The following is a 15214-nucleotide window of genomic DNA, read 5'->3' on the forward strand; positions in this document are numbered from 1 at the left end:
AAACTCAGAGAGAATTCTGGATTCTTAGTTATCTTAATAAATTTAAGAGAGCGTGTTTTGTATATAATTTGTACTTAAAATGTATAAAATCGGGTGAATCGAACTAGACCCATATAATTAACAAACCTTGACCTTAAGCACCTGAAGGTACTTTTTAGCTTTAATCCCTGCAAGTTGAAGGAGGGTGAAATGTTCGGTTATACCTGAACTTAGCTCTTCCTTACTTGTTTTATATACTTATGTATGTTATATGTATGCCCGTGACCACTTTAGAAGTCGAAAAATCACTGGAACTAACGAAGCTAATGAAAGTGGTTAGAAGCAGGGTGAAGTACAGATTTGATGGCAGTTGTTGCTGCTATTATTATGTTGGAAGCTGTTATCGTCACTCAGTTCAGATTACGTCAGACAATGGGCAATGTTTGAATTAAATGAAAAAAAAATAAAAGCCAAGCTAAATAAATAATGAATGAAATATAGTTTAAAATATAGATTTAATATACTTGTACATATATACATATGTACATTTAAAATGTATTATCAAAATTATATTCATAGCTTTTTGTAATAATTTTTATATATTTAAATTTTTCAATACATGCCTACAAGTTTACATATACACATATGTTGTATATGTATATTACGTTAATCTGCAAAATATGATTTTTACATTACTATTTGCTGGGTTCGCTAACTCTGAAATGTTCTAAGAATGTTGATGAGTTTATTTTCGCTCAAATTTATTGTGAAGAAAGTTTTCAAGAAATTAAAAGTTATTGAAATGATTTATTTAATTACAATTAAAACACAATCATTTTCGCTGGACGAATGTAATAAATGGAATTCCCATTTAACTCTATCTATCTATTGGTCTATACTTGATCAAACGCAATAAAAATTACTTTCTGCGTGAAATACTCGTATATGAAATAATGACACGTGAATCCAACTGGCAGTCGGTTGTTGTACCATGAAAGTCATCCAAATCTCCCGAAAACACAACAGGCTAATAGAGAACTTTTTTTTGAATTGACATGGAATCGACTACTTTGAACATGGTTATTCTACTAATCAACAAATAGTGTTATGCCTTATTAGAACGATTGAACGTCGGAAACGAACTTAGGCCTTTCACTTGTATATGAGAGAGTCGCATCATAGACGCTAGTATCTTGACATCTCATCATATTATACTCGCATTCATTATTACTCTGTTTAATTTTTTTTGTATTAATTGACTGTGTACATGTTTTTGAGACCGTTTTAAAATAATAATGTGTTTTGATTTGTTAGAATTTTTTAGCTTAATGTATATAATGGGATACCAAAACATTAAACTTTTTTCAGAGTCGGTGAAGAAAATTTCACGGAAACGGAAACCGAAAGGTCGATCCATCCAGAATTTTTTGACCGAACGAAGACAATTATTGATAATAAATTCGATTTTTGAAGTCATTTTTTCTTTTTTTGATTTCACCATCAAGGTTTTGACTAGCCCTTCGATAATTACGTGTATTCATCGATAAAATAGCGTGTTTTTGGTTTTTGGATTTAAGATAATTTTAAGCAAAAAAAGTCCTCCTGCAAATCGGCTGTGGAATCAAGAAAATCTTATTATTATCTGTGGTCCATTTTTATAAGCTGCAAATCAAGTTTAAATGTATGTATGTAAATTAGAGTAAAATTTACTAGTTATTGTATACAAACATACATATGTATATATATTTTACTTTAAAAATAAATTCTATTACTGTAAATATCGCCAAACAAAATTTAAAAGTTCATATCGTCACCTGAAATGCAAAATAACGTATCATCAAAAAATTCGAAATTGAGAGTCTTATTGATTACGCTTCACTACTTCAAATTACATACATAATATTACATATGTTCAACATTTCCTGGTTCTGCGGTCAGATATAAACCAATTTTAACCAATATTAAAATTTTGTTTCACTCATGTTCCATTTTATTTCGTGTTTCATTCATGCCACTGTAAATTTCCGAAAATGTTGTTACGTTATTTTGCATTTCAGGTGACGATATACACATACAACAATATACATATGTATGTATACGTACCCATAAACACGCGTCAGTAACAGAGTCGGCGCTTTAACTGTTCATGAGTTTACTTAAGCCTTAATTAACTACATATATAACAGTTTTACGAAAAATAATACTGGTCGAAATCGAGATTTCAAACGTCTTATGATTCATTCAACAGCGAACAGAATCGATACCAGTTCGGAAGAAAAAATATTTAATTCATTAAAAGCGTTTATTTTTCGATAAGATCATGTACCTGTGCACATATTTTTGTTTGTATGTATGTATGTATGTAAGTTGGTTTCGCTTTTATAAAATCAAATAAGATGTCGACTAGAACCACATACATACTACGTATGTATGTATGTATCTATTCATGGACACACGACAGTTATGCATCTGCAAAACTGTGTAAATATGCATATGTGTATGTATTGACTTATGAATTGTTATTGTAGCACAATAGTAGTTAAAAGTGAATGTTAAACGTTCGTAACAACGGTACTTACTTTTAAACATACATATGCATGTCAGCGCATGCTTTCCTAGATGTATACTTCCAGGGTTATTTGACAGGGCCGCTTTAGTGTGAAGAATTGAAAATAAGGGCCCAAAAATGTTTTTAAATTAATTTAATAGAAAATCTTTATAAAAATTGTTAATTCTTGCACGTATGTATATATGTACATGAGAACCGTTAAATGTTATGTGGATATGGGAGCTTAGTAACAACTATTTAAATACTGTCAAAAATAAATATTTGATAATTGCTTTCAATGACAGGCATATTACTAAGTTATGCTAGACTAAGTCATTATAGTTGATTGAGATATCTTATAAACTAACTTTAATACCAGATAAATTGTCTTAATAACTAAAGGAATGACCTCCAAAAGGTCTACAGCCTTTGCCATGCAACAGTTTTATAGTTATGAAGGTCCGATTCGATTCCACCTGTTTACTAGTATATTTCATTAAATTTCGACAGTAGAAATAAAAAAAAATATTAACCATACATATACTGGCCGAGAGTTACATAATATAAAGTGCGAATCAAAAAATATTTTGTCGTGGTAACAAATATCTTCTGTTACTTCTTTTTCACTCATACCGAACAAGTACAGGAAATACGAAAGTCACTAAAAACATATACAAGGTGCGTTCCAAAGTAAGTCTAGCGCCCCCTGGTGGCGCCATGTATATGTCGACTGGTGCGTTAGAATTTGCTATCTTTATCAATTGTTTAGTGAGAATTTCATGACATTTCATTGATTGGAAGTGAAGTTATTGCGTTTTAAGTGTCAGTATGTTTGTGTTATCGGTGCCAAAATGAGCTTCGAACAAAGAGCCAACATTAAATTTTGTTTTAAAATTGGTAAAACTTTTACCGAAACGTTCCAATTGATGAAACAAGTTTATGGCGATGATTGCCCATCCCGAAGCAGAGTGCACGAGTGGTTTCAACGTTTTCAAAGTGGCCGTGAGGACATAAATGACGATCAACATGTGGGCCAATCAAAATCCGTGATCACCGGAAATTCCATTGAAACTGTGTGTGAATTCATCAAAAATCAGCCGAAATCATCATTGAAATTCATGGAAATGGAATTGAACATCTCAAAAACATCGATTTATCGCATTTTGAGCGAACATTTGGGCTTTCGAAAGGTATGTGCTCGGTTTGTTCCGCACAAATTGACTGAGGACCAAAAATTGCTCAGAATCCAACATTTGAAGGACATCTTGTGACCGATTATTTGACCAAAAATCACGTTTTAACCATTAACCACTCTCCGTATTCACCTGATATGGCACCGCGCGACTTCTTCCTTTTCGGAAAATGCATTTGCCCATGAAAGGAAAGCATTATGCAGACTTAGAGGCCATTAAAAAGGCTTGCACCGGCATACTGGCGGCCTTACCGGCCAACGAGCTAAAACACAACTTCGACATGCTTTTGGACCGTGGAAAAAGCTGTATTGAAGCAGAAGGAAACTATTTTGAATAAAATAAATTGATTTTGCCGAAAAAACCATTTGTTCTGTTTTTTTTTTAAGTCCTGTTTACTTTGGAATACACCTTATACAACTAAGTTTCCGAAAGAGCTGTCAAGCGGATCAGGGCGGGATGGAATATCTTAAGTATATACATATGCCTGTGTTTTGAGCTATCTACAACTCGTCTTAAGTATCTAGGAGCTTCGGAGTTCAAGGGACAAGAGGGAGTATCAAACGTAGTCGCTCTTAAACTTCGCAAAAAGCGTTGATGTTCTGTATGGCGATTACTTCACCTATACAATAAAATGAGAAAAAGTTTCATTTTCAAAACAAAAAAGCTGAAAATTACGTACATTTATGTTATAAGTGTGCTACGAACCTAAAACTATATGCACTAAGCTTTACACAAGCTCTCACAATTACGACATCTGTCACTTAAATAGAGCTTTACCAGCTTTCAGCACCATTAAGTTACCGCCACTTCAAACTAATGATCCATTTCCGAGAAAGGTTCACTGTCACCAACATAAAACCGCACGCATCACCCTTAAGGGATGTATCTATGTACCTCCATACATATGTATGTACGTATGAAGAGTCTACACATGCGTAACATTTGACAGTTCGGGCTTAATGTTTCTTTTTTTATAATTGATTATCGATAGTTACATACATATACATACATACATACATATATGTATATACAAATATTTACTATAAATCTTTCGTATATACATATAAGAGTGTTATCTTGCTTAGACTTCTCACGAGCTGCTGCACGTTTCCACCGTTGCTGTTAGTTCCGCACACTTCGATCGTTAAGGTGCTGTTTTAGCTTTATTTGTAGTTGGGTTTTTCTGATAAGATTCGCTTGCATCTAACGCTGATTAAAGCGCTATGAACTGCATTCACAGAATTAAGCAAACGCGCTTCAGCAGATAAACATACTTATGTACAAATATAAAAGTGTGTGTGTGTGTGTGTGTGTGTCAACCAACCACTTGTTGTTACAATTGGTCTATATTATATATATTTGTATGTATGTACATATATTTAGAAGGCACCTGCGCATTTTCGTTGCTCCGCTTTTGCTGAACCGGTCCTGCGGGGCTTTTTGCTTTAAATTTCGCTTCAATCACTGAAGTCTTTTCAGTTGATAAACGCTCGTGCTTTAGTTAACTCGAACAGTAGTGAACAGCATTGCCGCGAGCTCACTCGTTTTGTTCTGTATAAATATATTTATATACAAGTATTATAGTGCTAATAGGTTTTATTGCCATTTATTGTTGTGCGGCAGTTTTAATTGAATTTGTTGCTCATAAAATTTACTTAGAATTACAAAGTGTAAATAAGTGCAGACAGATACAAAGTTAAATTGTGGTGAGTGTGCTGAAATGGAAATTTTCATAACTTTAATAAAAAAAAAACAAGTTGAAAAAATAATTTTTTTTATTACCAAATTTCTTAATAAATATTTTTTAGTAATTGTTTTATTTTATTGTTAGATGTTTTTTATGCATTTTTTTTATAATTCTTTTAAAATAATATTTTTTATATAATATAATAAGAGAATAATTCTTAAAAATTTTGGTATAAATAAGTTAAAAAAAATTCTAGTTTTGTGCCTTTTCCAATAATCGTGTGCTACAAATCCGTATACTTACAAATTTATAAGTGCATATACCCATTGTAAAGATATACATATGTATGTATGTACATATTTGTGAACTGGCTAATACACAAGTGCATTAACACAAATTCTTTTGCTTTACTATGTTATGTTATGCTAACTACATTACTGTTAGTTCATATTCAAGCTAAAATATACCTACATACACAAATACATATATACGCATTAACAGCAAAAATTTACTTTATTAATGCTTATTCTTTTAATTACCTGTCGATTTGATACACAAATAACAAGGCTAACAATATTTCGTATAAGCTTTTATAGTATATTTGCATAAAACGCATAATATATAGTACATACATACATAAGCACATAGGTAAATGTATGTATGTATGTATGTCTTAAATATTTACATTGAATCTTTGCCAATGGATTTCGGAGCGCATAAGTCAGGGGCGTAGCACGTAGAAAAAGAAACACAGAAACATGCACGGTACTATTAGGTTCATTTGTTATTAGTAATTTAGGTTTTCTTTATAAAATCAGTAGTTTAAAGAACATATATACATACCTGCAGTTAAAATTAAAAATATATATTTATAATGCATATTGTTTTTGCGTATTTGGGTAGTCTAATTACATTTAAAAATAACATAGTACTAAATTTTTTAATATCAATCAGCGTATCTTTGAACGGGTTTTGCTCAAAACTGCATTTTCCAACTTTGGCTGAGTTGTCACTCAAAAACTAATCATCCGATCGCTTTGATTTTTTCCGCTTATTTATTATATGTTATATTTCTTCTTACGATGACCAGCCAGTTTTTCGATTGTATTAGAAATATAACTTTAGCGAGCCAAAAATCATCTTATTTTAATCATTGCCTATTTTTAGGCGTTTAAGCCGATACACTTCTGATACGAGTATAGTGAGCATAATTTTAAATACTCCTTATTATTTATTAAAATTATGATTAACGATTAAATATGTAGGTTTTACAACTATTTAATACGTTAACTGTAATTTTAAAACTTATATTTATATATTTTTTATTTCTATAAAATTGGTTATGGAAGACTACTTGGAGTCAAAAATTACTATGTTTAAAGAAATTATTTGGCTAACTTTATCATTCAATTATATTACAACAAAAATTAATATTTTTTCTTGATTTTATTGCCTATTATAAACATATGTATGTAAATTTTTTTACATTTATTTATATATAAATAGTTATGAATGAAACTTATGATTACCAGATACGATAAGCAAGAACACTTAAGGCGGTATTCTAGTCTAGAAATCAAATTTTGAGCAGTTTTTTGAATTTTATTTAAAAAAAAAACCAAAAAATATTTTTACCATCCATTTTTTTATGATGTTTTTATTGATAAAAAAACAGAAAAAATGTTACAAAAAAATATTAAAAATTAAAATAATAAGAGGGGGCGCATCCTGGTGACATTGATCCTGACTCTCCTGGTGGTCTGAAAAAAAAATCAAAAGAAATCAGGGAACACGATTTTTTTTTTTTTAATAAAATTCATTTTTTACGCTTTTTTTGAAATTCCTGAATTTTTTTAAAATATTAAAAACAAAAATTTTGACACGATGCTGGTAGGAACGATAAAGGATTATATAAAGAAGGCTCACACAAAATTTCAAGTAAATCGGTTGCATAAAACTTGAGATAATGGCGTGTGGAACAAGTAGTTTCGAGAAAAACGCGTTTAAAAAAGTGAGTCAAGCCGAACCGGGCTAGGTACTGCGTCACTAAAGCTCTGAAAATAATTTTAATTTTTAAAAATCCTTTGGAGGATATGTCCTTAAGGGTCTAAACTTTAAATATATGAAAAAAAAACGATTTTTTTCAAAATTCTAGAATAGAATACCCCCTTAAGTACATTGTTAGGTTTATGGCTTAACGAAACACAATTTTTTCCAAAATCTTTTCCAAAGATCAAAGATCAATGAATGTAACCATGTGTAAAATCTGTATTAAAGTGTTAGAAATTAGAACCGGTTGAAAAATTCTCTCGCCTTAAAGGAAAAATAAATAATAATAATGAATTATTAGTAGCAATCGGCTTAGTTGGAAAGTAGAACCTATGAATATACTTATAAATACCTACGTACAGTATTTGTATAAATTAATAAAAACTTAAGTACATTGTTAGATATGGAACACCTGCATTATTAATAAACACATACATATCCATTACTGTGACTGCTTTTACTTAACATATTTTTTCCTATTCTATTTCTCTATAAAGTAGCAAAAAGTCAAAATTTATAAAACACTCTTCAATAAAATGAATAATAATTTGGAAAATTTGGTGAAGGGTATTTCTGATATAAATATGGATAAGCTTGACCCTAACGTGTCGGTAAGTTGTGTATATAGATTTTCAAAATGGTATTTGTTTAATTAACAGGAAACTATCTTTACTATAAAATATGCTTTTATGAAAAATAAAAATTTTATTTTATTAACCCTTAGATCGACATGGAGGCACCCGAGTTCAAAGATTTTGCTAAAACGATGGTTGATTATATCGCCGATTATTTGGAGAATATACGCGATAGGTAAGCAAAGCAAAATAAAGAAAAAAAGTTGATCACTCAGCAGTGTCAAAAATCTGCCCAAATGAATATACAGTGGCATTGAACTTGTAGCTCTATCTTTAAGAAAAGAAACAGACATGTAAGGGATGTCACTAACATAAATAATATTAATTAATTATTGATAGAGCTAATAAAAAATGTAGAAAACGCACTTAAGAGAGAGCCACTATCAGTGAAACGTGCTATCTCATGAAATCTTATCACTATTTAACACAAGTCAAGCCACTTACAATTGAGAGTAAAGTCTCTAAATAGTATACAAACATATTTCTACATAACTGTGTTATAATAATGAACGCGTACTTAAGATTACAATTTTTGTTTAACTTTACAAAGTTAAAGACGGGAAATTATTAAAAAATAATAATCTCGGTTTTTAGGTATTAATGTGATAAGTTAGAATTTTTGTAAGAATTTGCTTACTTTTCTAGAAATACGAAATACTAAGTTTCCAAAGAGATATATTTATGCGATCGCAACTTTATAAAAAAACTTTATAAAAAAACTTACTATAGGAGGTTACACTTCCTATTAAGATTAAGTGCGCTCGTTAAAATTCTCTACCAAATGCAAATCAGATAGCGTTAGAAAGCATATCAACTGATTTATTTTTCAAAATTTATTCTACATGTTTGACAATGTGCACCAAAAGAAAATATTTTTTCGGAGCATAGTTAAATTTAAAATTTTATCGCGTCAAAGTTTAGATTTATCAAAAAATGTTTTATTTCAATTGCAATTGCATAAATCTGAACTGATTATGTTGCTGATTGATAATTTCATCTTTCTCAAATTTCTTTAGCACAAAATCGTTTACTTTCTTGCTTTGTGTGGTCACTTTTCGCGCTCGATTTCGATTTTTGAGTGATTGAACTTTTTTGCCGTTTTCGAATGGTCAATTGTCAAATTATTTTCATAAAAATCTACAATTTGGTGTGTTTTCCATTTTTCTAATTGATGTAATAATAAAGAAGATTGAGATTATTTCCGAAGTGACAGTTATAAGTTTTTATGATTAAAATAAAAAAAACGAAAGAAAACATATAATTATGCAAGTGAGGGTTTTTTCTAATATTGAAATTAATAAAAAAAATATTTTTTACAAAAATTGTACAAAAAAAAAATTATTATTTATATGTACATATGACATTTTTTCTCTAATATTCAAATATTAAAATGCTTAAAAATTTTACATCCAACTTTTATATACAAAAACTTGTTATTTACCAAAGAAGTCATGTACAGTACTTGTCCAATAAATTACGAACGAAAACAAAAATTTTATATTTTGAATATAATTTAATAATATTCAATGATTCAATACAAAAATATGAATAATTTAAGTTTAATGTACATATATAGCATATAAAAATTTTTTTTTTTTAAATACTCCAAATATTTATGTTTTTATTAATTATTAAAGTTAGAACTCCGGATAATTTTTTTGTTCGTTCGTAATTTATTGGACAGGTACTGTATTAGTTAAAATTGTTATACATATGTACTTATACATGTACATACATATGTATGTATGTCTATATACATATATGCAAATTTTAATTCAGTTGCGCTCCATTCCATCAATAATTCTCACTTTCAAATACCGACATTGAAATACAAAAATAAAAATATACTAAGCAAAAGCACAAAATCACAAAAAAAAACATTCGGTACATTTTCTGTCACGCCTTAAGGTCAAACTGAATGACTGGTTCCGCACTTTCATTTCTTATTGCAATATAATTAGCATTTAAGCCTTCAGTTACAAATCTAAGAAAAACGACCAGCCAAATGAATGAGTAAAACTCTCAGCAAACACAATGAGAAACACGTGTGCTTGTTCTTCAATGAAACTCGGTGAATGTACTTACATATTTATATATTCACTGCGAACCAATGAGCATACATAGTATATATAAGCATAACTGCATTTAGATGTATGTCTATGTATGAGTGCTGTTAATCTTTGCTTCAAATAATTAGCTAACCTTGTAATTATATAACTAATTAAAAGTGAAATAATAATAGGAACGGCATTAGGCTGCATTCATTGCATTGTCACGTTATTTATTGTTTTACGGCTGAATTTTACTATTACGGCAATATTTAACAAATAAATTGTTATCTGTCTGATACTATTTTCAATAAATTAGATGATTTTTGAAAGCTTGATTTTCAAAACTGCCCTGTTAGTGACAGATTTTGTCAAGAGGGTTCTGCTCTGTCATTTTTGATAGGACGGATATGCGGTTCAGCTCTATTTACCGTTTTGACAGCTTTAATATATTACCATAAATTAGTACTTCGTTTCGGAAGTTTTTCTATTCTTCAAAAACAGGAATCAAATATTTCGTGGTTGTGAAAAATTTCTTCGTGAATTATCCGGATGTCTAACGTTGTAATACCTGTACTTTTCAAATCTTCCGTGGTCGTGACGAATATCAATTTCGATCGGATGGATATCCGGCCTGATACTTGTGATGACTGGAATTATACGATACTTTGTTTAAATAGTTTTTCTCAATTTTCTTTGATTCTTCATGTCTGAGAAAAATTCGGAATGTACAGTAATTTTTTTTTGAAGATCATCCTTTTTCGGTTGATAGATTCACAATTCTTTAACATATGCACACAATCTACATCTTGTAAATAAAAAATAAATATTTAACGTTTTTAAACAATTTCAGACGTGTTCTTTCCGATGTAAAACCCGGTTACTTGCGACCACTCATTCCCGATGCTGCACCGGAGACACCAGAAAGCTGGGAGGATGTTATGAAGGATATTGAACGCGTTATAATGCCTGGCGTCACACACTGGCATAGTCCAAAGTTCCATGCATACTTTCCAACAGCCAACTCATATCCAGCCATTGTTGCAGATATGTTAAGTGGTGCGATCGCATGCATCGGTTTCTCTTGGGTATGTTGTATGACATTATTCTCAATTATTAAATTCGAGAAATAATCATTTTTATTTTAAAAGATTGCTAGTCCCGCATGTACCGAGTTGGAAGTAGTCATGTTGGATTGGTTGGGTAAAATGATTGGCTTGCCCCAGGAATTCTTGGCCTGCTCGGGTGGTAAAGGCGGTGGTGTGATACAAGGAACAGCCAGCGAAGCAACTCTTGTGGCCCTTTTGGGTGCTAAAGCTAAGAAAATCGAAGAGGTTAAAAAACTGCATCCAGACTGGAGTGAAAATACAATCATTTCAAAATTGGTTGGCTACAGCTCTTCACAGGCGCATTCGTCGGTTGAGCGTGCTGGTTTACTTGGTGGTGTTAAATTGCGTGGCGTACCAGCTGATAAAGACAACCGGCTTCGTGGTGAGGCTTTAGAAGCGGCAATTAAAAAGGATTTGGAGGACGGACTTATACCATTCTATGTACGTATAAGTAAAATACATTGGTTAAGGAATTTAGAAATAAAATTAATATATTTTTATTTAGTGAAGTTTGTCATATATATATTTGTTACTTTAAATTTCTTTTCCATTATTTGAGTATATTTGTTATGTGTTCGAATATTGTTTTTTTAACTATTAGAAAACGCTAGCAAAAATACTTTTTCGAATACAAGAAGTTTAATTTTGCTATTTTTTTTTTAATTAAAAATTTAAAATTGAGTAGCTTAAAATTCACAGCTATAAAGCCTTTTAAAAATGTTTGAAATAATTAAGGTTTTGAATTTTTTAATATAGCAGCGTTTTTAATATAACGTCTAATTGTGTTTGTTATGACAATTGTCTATACTTTAAATTTTTTAAGCAAATTTAAGTACATACATACATACATACATATATGTCTATGCCAATTTTTCATAAGAATATCTACGCTTCAGTAATTTCGAATAAATTTCTAATATATTTTTTAATGTCTATTTGTAGGCCGTCGTCACTTTGGGCACTACTAATTCATGTGCTTTCGATTACTTAGACGAATGTGGCCCTGTTGGCAACAAGTACGGCGTTTGGATACATGTGGATGCTGCTTATGCGGGTGCCGTTTTCATTTGCCCCGAATATCGTCATCTGATGAAAGGCATCGAAACAGCAGACTCGTTTAATTTTAATCCACACAAATGGATGTTGGTGAATTTCGATTGCAGCGCTATGTGGCTCAAAGATCCCAGTTGGGTGGTGAATGCTTTCAATGTGGACCCATTGTATTTGAAGCACGACATGCAAGGTTCAGCCCCTGACTATAGACACTGGCAAATTCCATTAGGTCGTCGTTTCCGTGCTTTGAAATTGTGGTTTGTACTACGTTTGTATGGCGTGCAAAATCTACAAGCACACATAAGACGTCACTGTGGTTACGCTACACAGTTTGCTGATCTCTGCAGAGCCGATAATCGTTTTGAAATCGTTGGTGATGTAAATATGGGTTTGGTTTGTTTCCGTTTAAAGGGTGCTAATGAAAAGAGTGAAAAACTTTTGAGACTTATTAACGGACGCGGTAACATACATATGGTGCCGAGTAAAATAAATGATGTATACTTTTTGCGTATGGCTGTTTGCTCCAGATTCACCAAGCCAGAGGATATGGAGTATTCTTGGCATGAAGTTAGTGAAGCTGCTAATGACATCTGCAAGGAATAAAAACAATAAAACCAGTTGTATTAAAAATGAAGACTTAAAACATAAAGAAAGAAAATGACTCATTTAGGGAACGAACCTGAAGTTGTACTTCAATTGGTTCTATGACAACGAACGCCTGCTAACATTCTCTCTACTATATATATTCCATTAGTACATAAATGCTTAAATATATTATTGTTGTTGATATTATAGCCAAATACTATTTACTTAATGCTTTTAACAGTTTTGCATTGTTGTTGTGTGTTATATGCTAATAAGTAAGCTATTTATAAACTTTAAATCAAAGTTCATGTTATTAAAACGTAATTAAAAAAATATCACATTTGCCATTTCATTTCTATGGTTTTAATTAAACAGCCTCGTGTTTTTTGTAGTGATCGATTATGCGTTGCGCCTCTCTAATGCCACTCTTATGCGCACCATCTACAGTACCAAAGCCTTCTACTATGGTTGCATCGCCAGCAAAAAGTAGACTTGACATGGGTCCCACCGGCTCGGCCAGTGTTAAAACGTCATTTATTGTGCTACCAGTGGAAAAATAAGGACGACCACCCAAATAGCATGCCAGTGAACTCCAATTAGAACGCAAGATCGTAGAAGGATAAGGAATATTTCGATTTTTCAACAGTGTACGCAATAGATTTGTAATTTCGGTTAGCACTTCCATATCTGGTAATTTCTCAATTTTTTCGTAAAATTCACCACCAATAATTACTTCTACCACTCTATTGCTTTTTGGTAATTTCGATATCTCGACAACTTGTTTCGTCCATGTCATATCTGAATTAGTACCATCAGCTTGCCATAATGGCCGCAAACTACTCTTCAGCCAGCTGTCTATATTTCCCTCGTATTCAAAATAAATTTTTACTGGACTTCCAAACCCAAGTTTTTTTATGGAATTTATTTTGTTGCTTGGTAATGACGGTCTGAACATATTTTCAGAAAAGATTTTAAGTACACCCAATGGCACTGTGCAAATTATGTGATCAGCGCGAAATACATCACCATCTAAGCAAGCAACACGTTTTCCACCAATTTCTGGCGGTATATACCAATTGATTTCACCAACCGGCTTGCCAATCCTTAACTGCGTATTGCAGAGATTTTTCGTTAAGACATGTAATATGTTGTCTAAGCCAGTAGGTATGTAAATGTAGTTGCCAAAATTGACACCATTTTTCAACTTTGTTATATGTTCAATATTAACATATTCCAGCGAGCAACCTAAAAGGCTGCCAAACTCTTTGATTAGTGAATTGAATATTTCATTTGCAGTTTTCCGTTCGTCTCCATTAAAAACCGATGTTATTAATCTTGATTTTTCAGCTTGAAAATATGTGTGTAAATTATTTAAGTCATCCATTGCGCCAGTTCTGTATTTTTCATCCAACTGTATATGTGAACAAAGCCGCTTGTAGAGTCTATCTATTAGCTCGGGTAGTTTCCGATCAACTTTTTCTCCAAATGCATTTATATACAATTTGTCTTTGTTTGGTATTACTTTTTTCGGTAGCCCTCTCATGCTTTGCAGTATGTTGTAGACCGTATCATCTTTTGCGTTTATGGGCACAAATTTCGCGCCCAATTCGCAATAAGCATCACCGAATTGCTTGGAAATTATACGTCCACCATAACGATCAGTAGCCTCCAGTACTATTGTTTGTTTGAAACCATTTTTAATTAAATGATTCGCAGCTGATAGACCGGCAAGTCCTGCGCCAATAACGACTACGGCTACCTCATTTCTGGGTTTATTCAAAATGTTTGTTGGATATGTGGTTTTGAACGTATTATTAACTAGGTTTGTGCCATGTAGTTTTCGTCCAACACAACGAATGCTGTAAAATTTGTGTTCAATAAACATTAGAAAAACTTAATAGTAGGCTCTAGAAACTAAATGTCAACTGGTCTTACTATCTCATTGCACTTCCTTTATTTGCCGTAAATTAAATTTTTTAACTGATTATTAAAGACAACTATTTTTTCTAGTTTTAAATGGTAATTTATTTTCACTAAAATGTTTGACTTGAAATTGCGACCGAAATATTTTTTATATTTTGTTATTATTTGCTGTTATTACCAGATCTTCATTTTCTTAGCATTTTAGGGTATTTAACAAATATATCAGCTGGGCAAAATGGCGCTGCCACCCTTGACTACATATGAGTTCGGAAACAGTCACGTCTAAAAAATAAATTGTATTTTCTTCAAAAGTATGCTACACCAAGAAAAGTGTTAAATAAATAATATATGTATATTAAAAAGTACAACACATATTTAAAATTTATTATAAAATGGAGCGCATAT

The 15214-nt window shown here is 31.5% G+C and overlaps 2 protein-coding genes across 4 annotated transcripts; one reads left to right on the forward strand and one right to left on the reverse strand.

The window, feature by feature from the left end:
• The first annotated feature begins 5210 nt into the window (after positions 1–5210).
• LOC120767970 (aromatic-L-amino-acid decarboxylase) lies at positions 5211–13238 on the forward strand. Of its 3 annotated transcripts, none has more exons than XM_040094378.1 (6): positions 5211–5426; positions 7954–8067; positions 8181–8266; positions 10993–11227; positions 11291–11689; positions 12191–13238. In XM_040094378.1, the coding sequence occupies exons 2-6, from the start codon at positions 7993–7995 to the stop codon at positions 12902–12904; spliced, it is 1509 nt and encodes a 502-aa protein (XP_039950312.1). In that variant the 5' UTR covers positions 5211–5426; positions 7954–7992; the 3' UTR covers positions 12905–13238. The 3 variants fall into 3 exon arrangements, with proteins under 3 accessions (XP_039950312.1, XP_039950313.1, XP_039950314.1); XM_040094379.1 differs by having other exon boundaries at positions 7957–8067; XM_040094380.1 differs by lacking the exon at positions 7954–8067.
• Positions 13213–15044, reverse strand: LOC120767971 (protein anon-37Cs). Its single transcript, XM_040094381.1, has 2 exons — positions 14822–15044; positions 13213–14745 (listed from the first exon to the last, which is right to left on the reverse strand). The coding sequence occupies exons 1-2, from the start codon at positions 14827–14829 to the stop codon at positions 13254–13256; spliced, it is 1500 nt and encodes a 499-aa protein (XP_039950315.1). The 5' UTR covers positions 14830–15044; the 3' UTR covers positions 13213–13253.
• Positions 15045–15214: the final 170 nt, after the last annotated feature.

The sequence above is a fragment of the Bactrocera tryoni genome, chromosome 2 (assembly GCF_016617805.1).
Source record: "Bactrocera tryoni isolate S06 chromosome 2, CSIRO_BtryS06_freeze2, whole genome shotgun sequence".
Taxonomy (NCBI): domain Eukaryota; kingdom Metazoa; phylum Arthropoda; class Insecta; order Diptera; family Tephritidae; genus Bactrocera; species Bactrocera tryoni.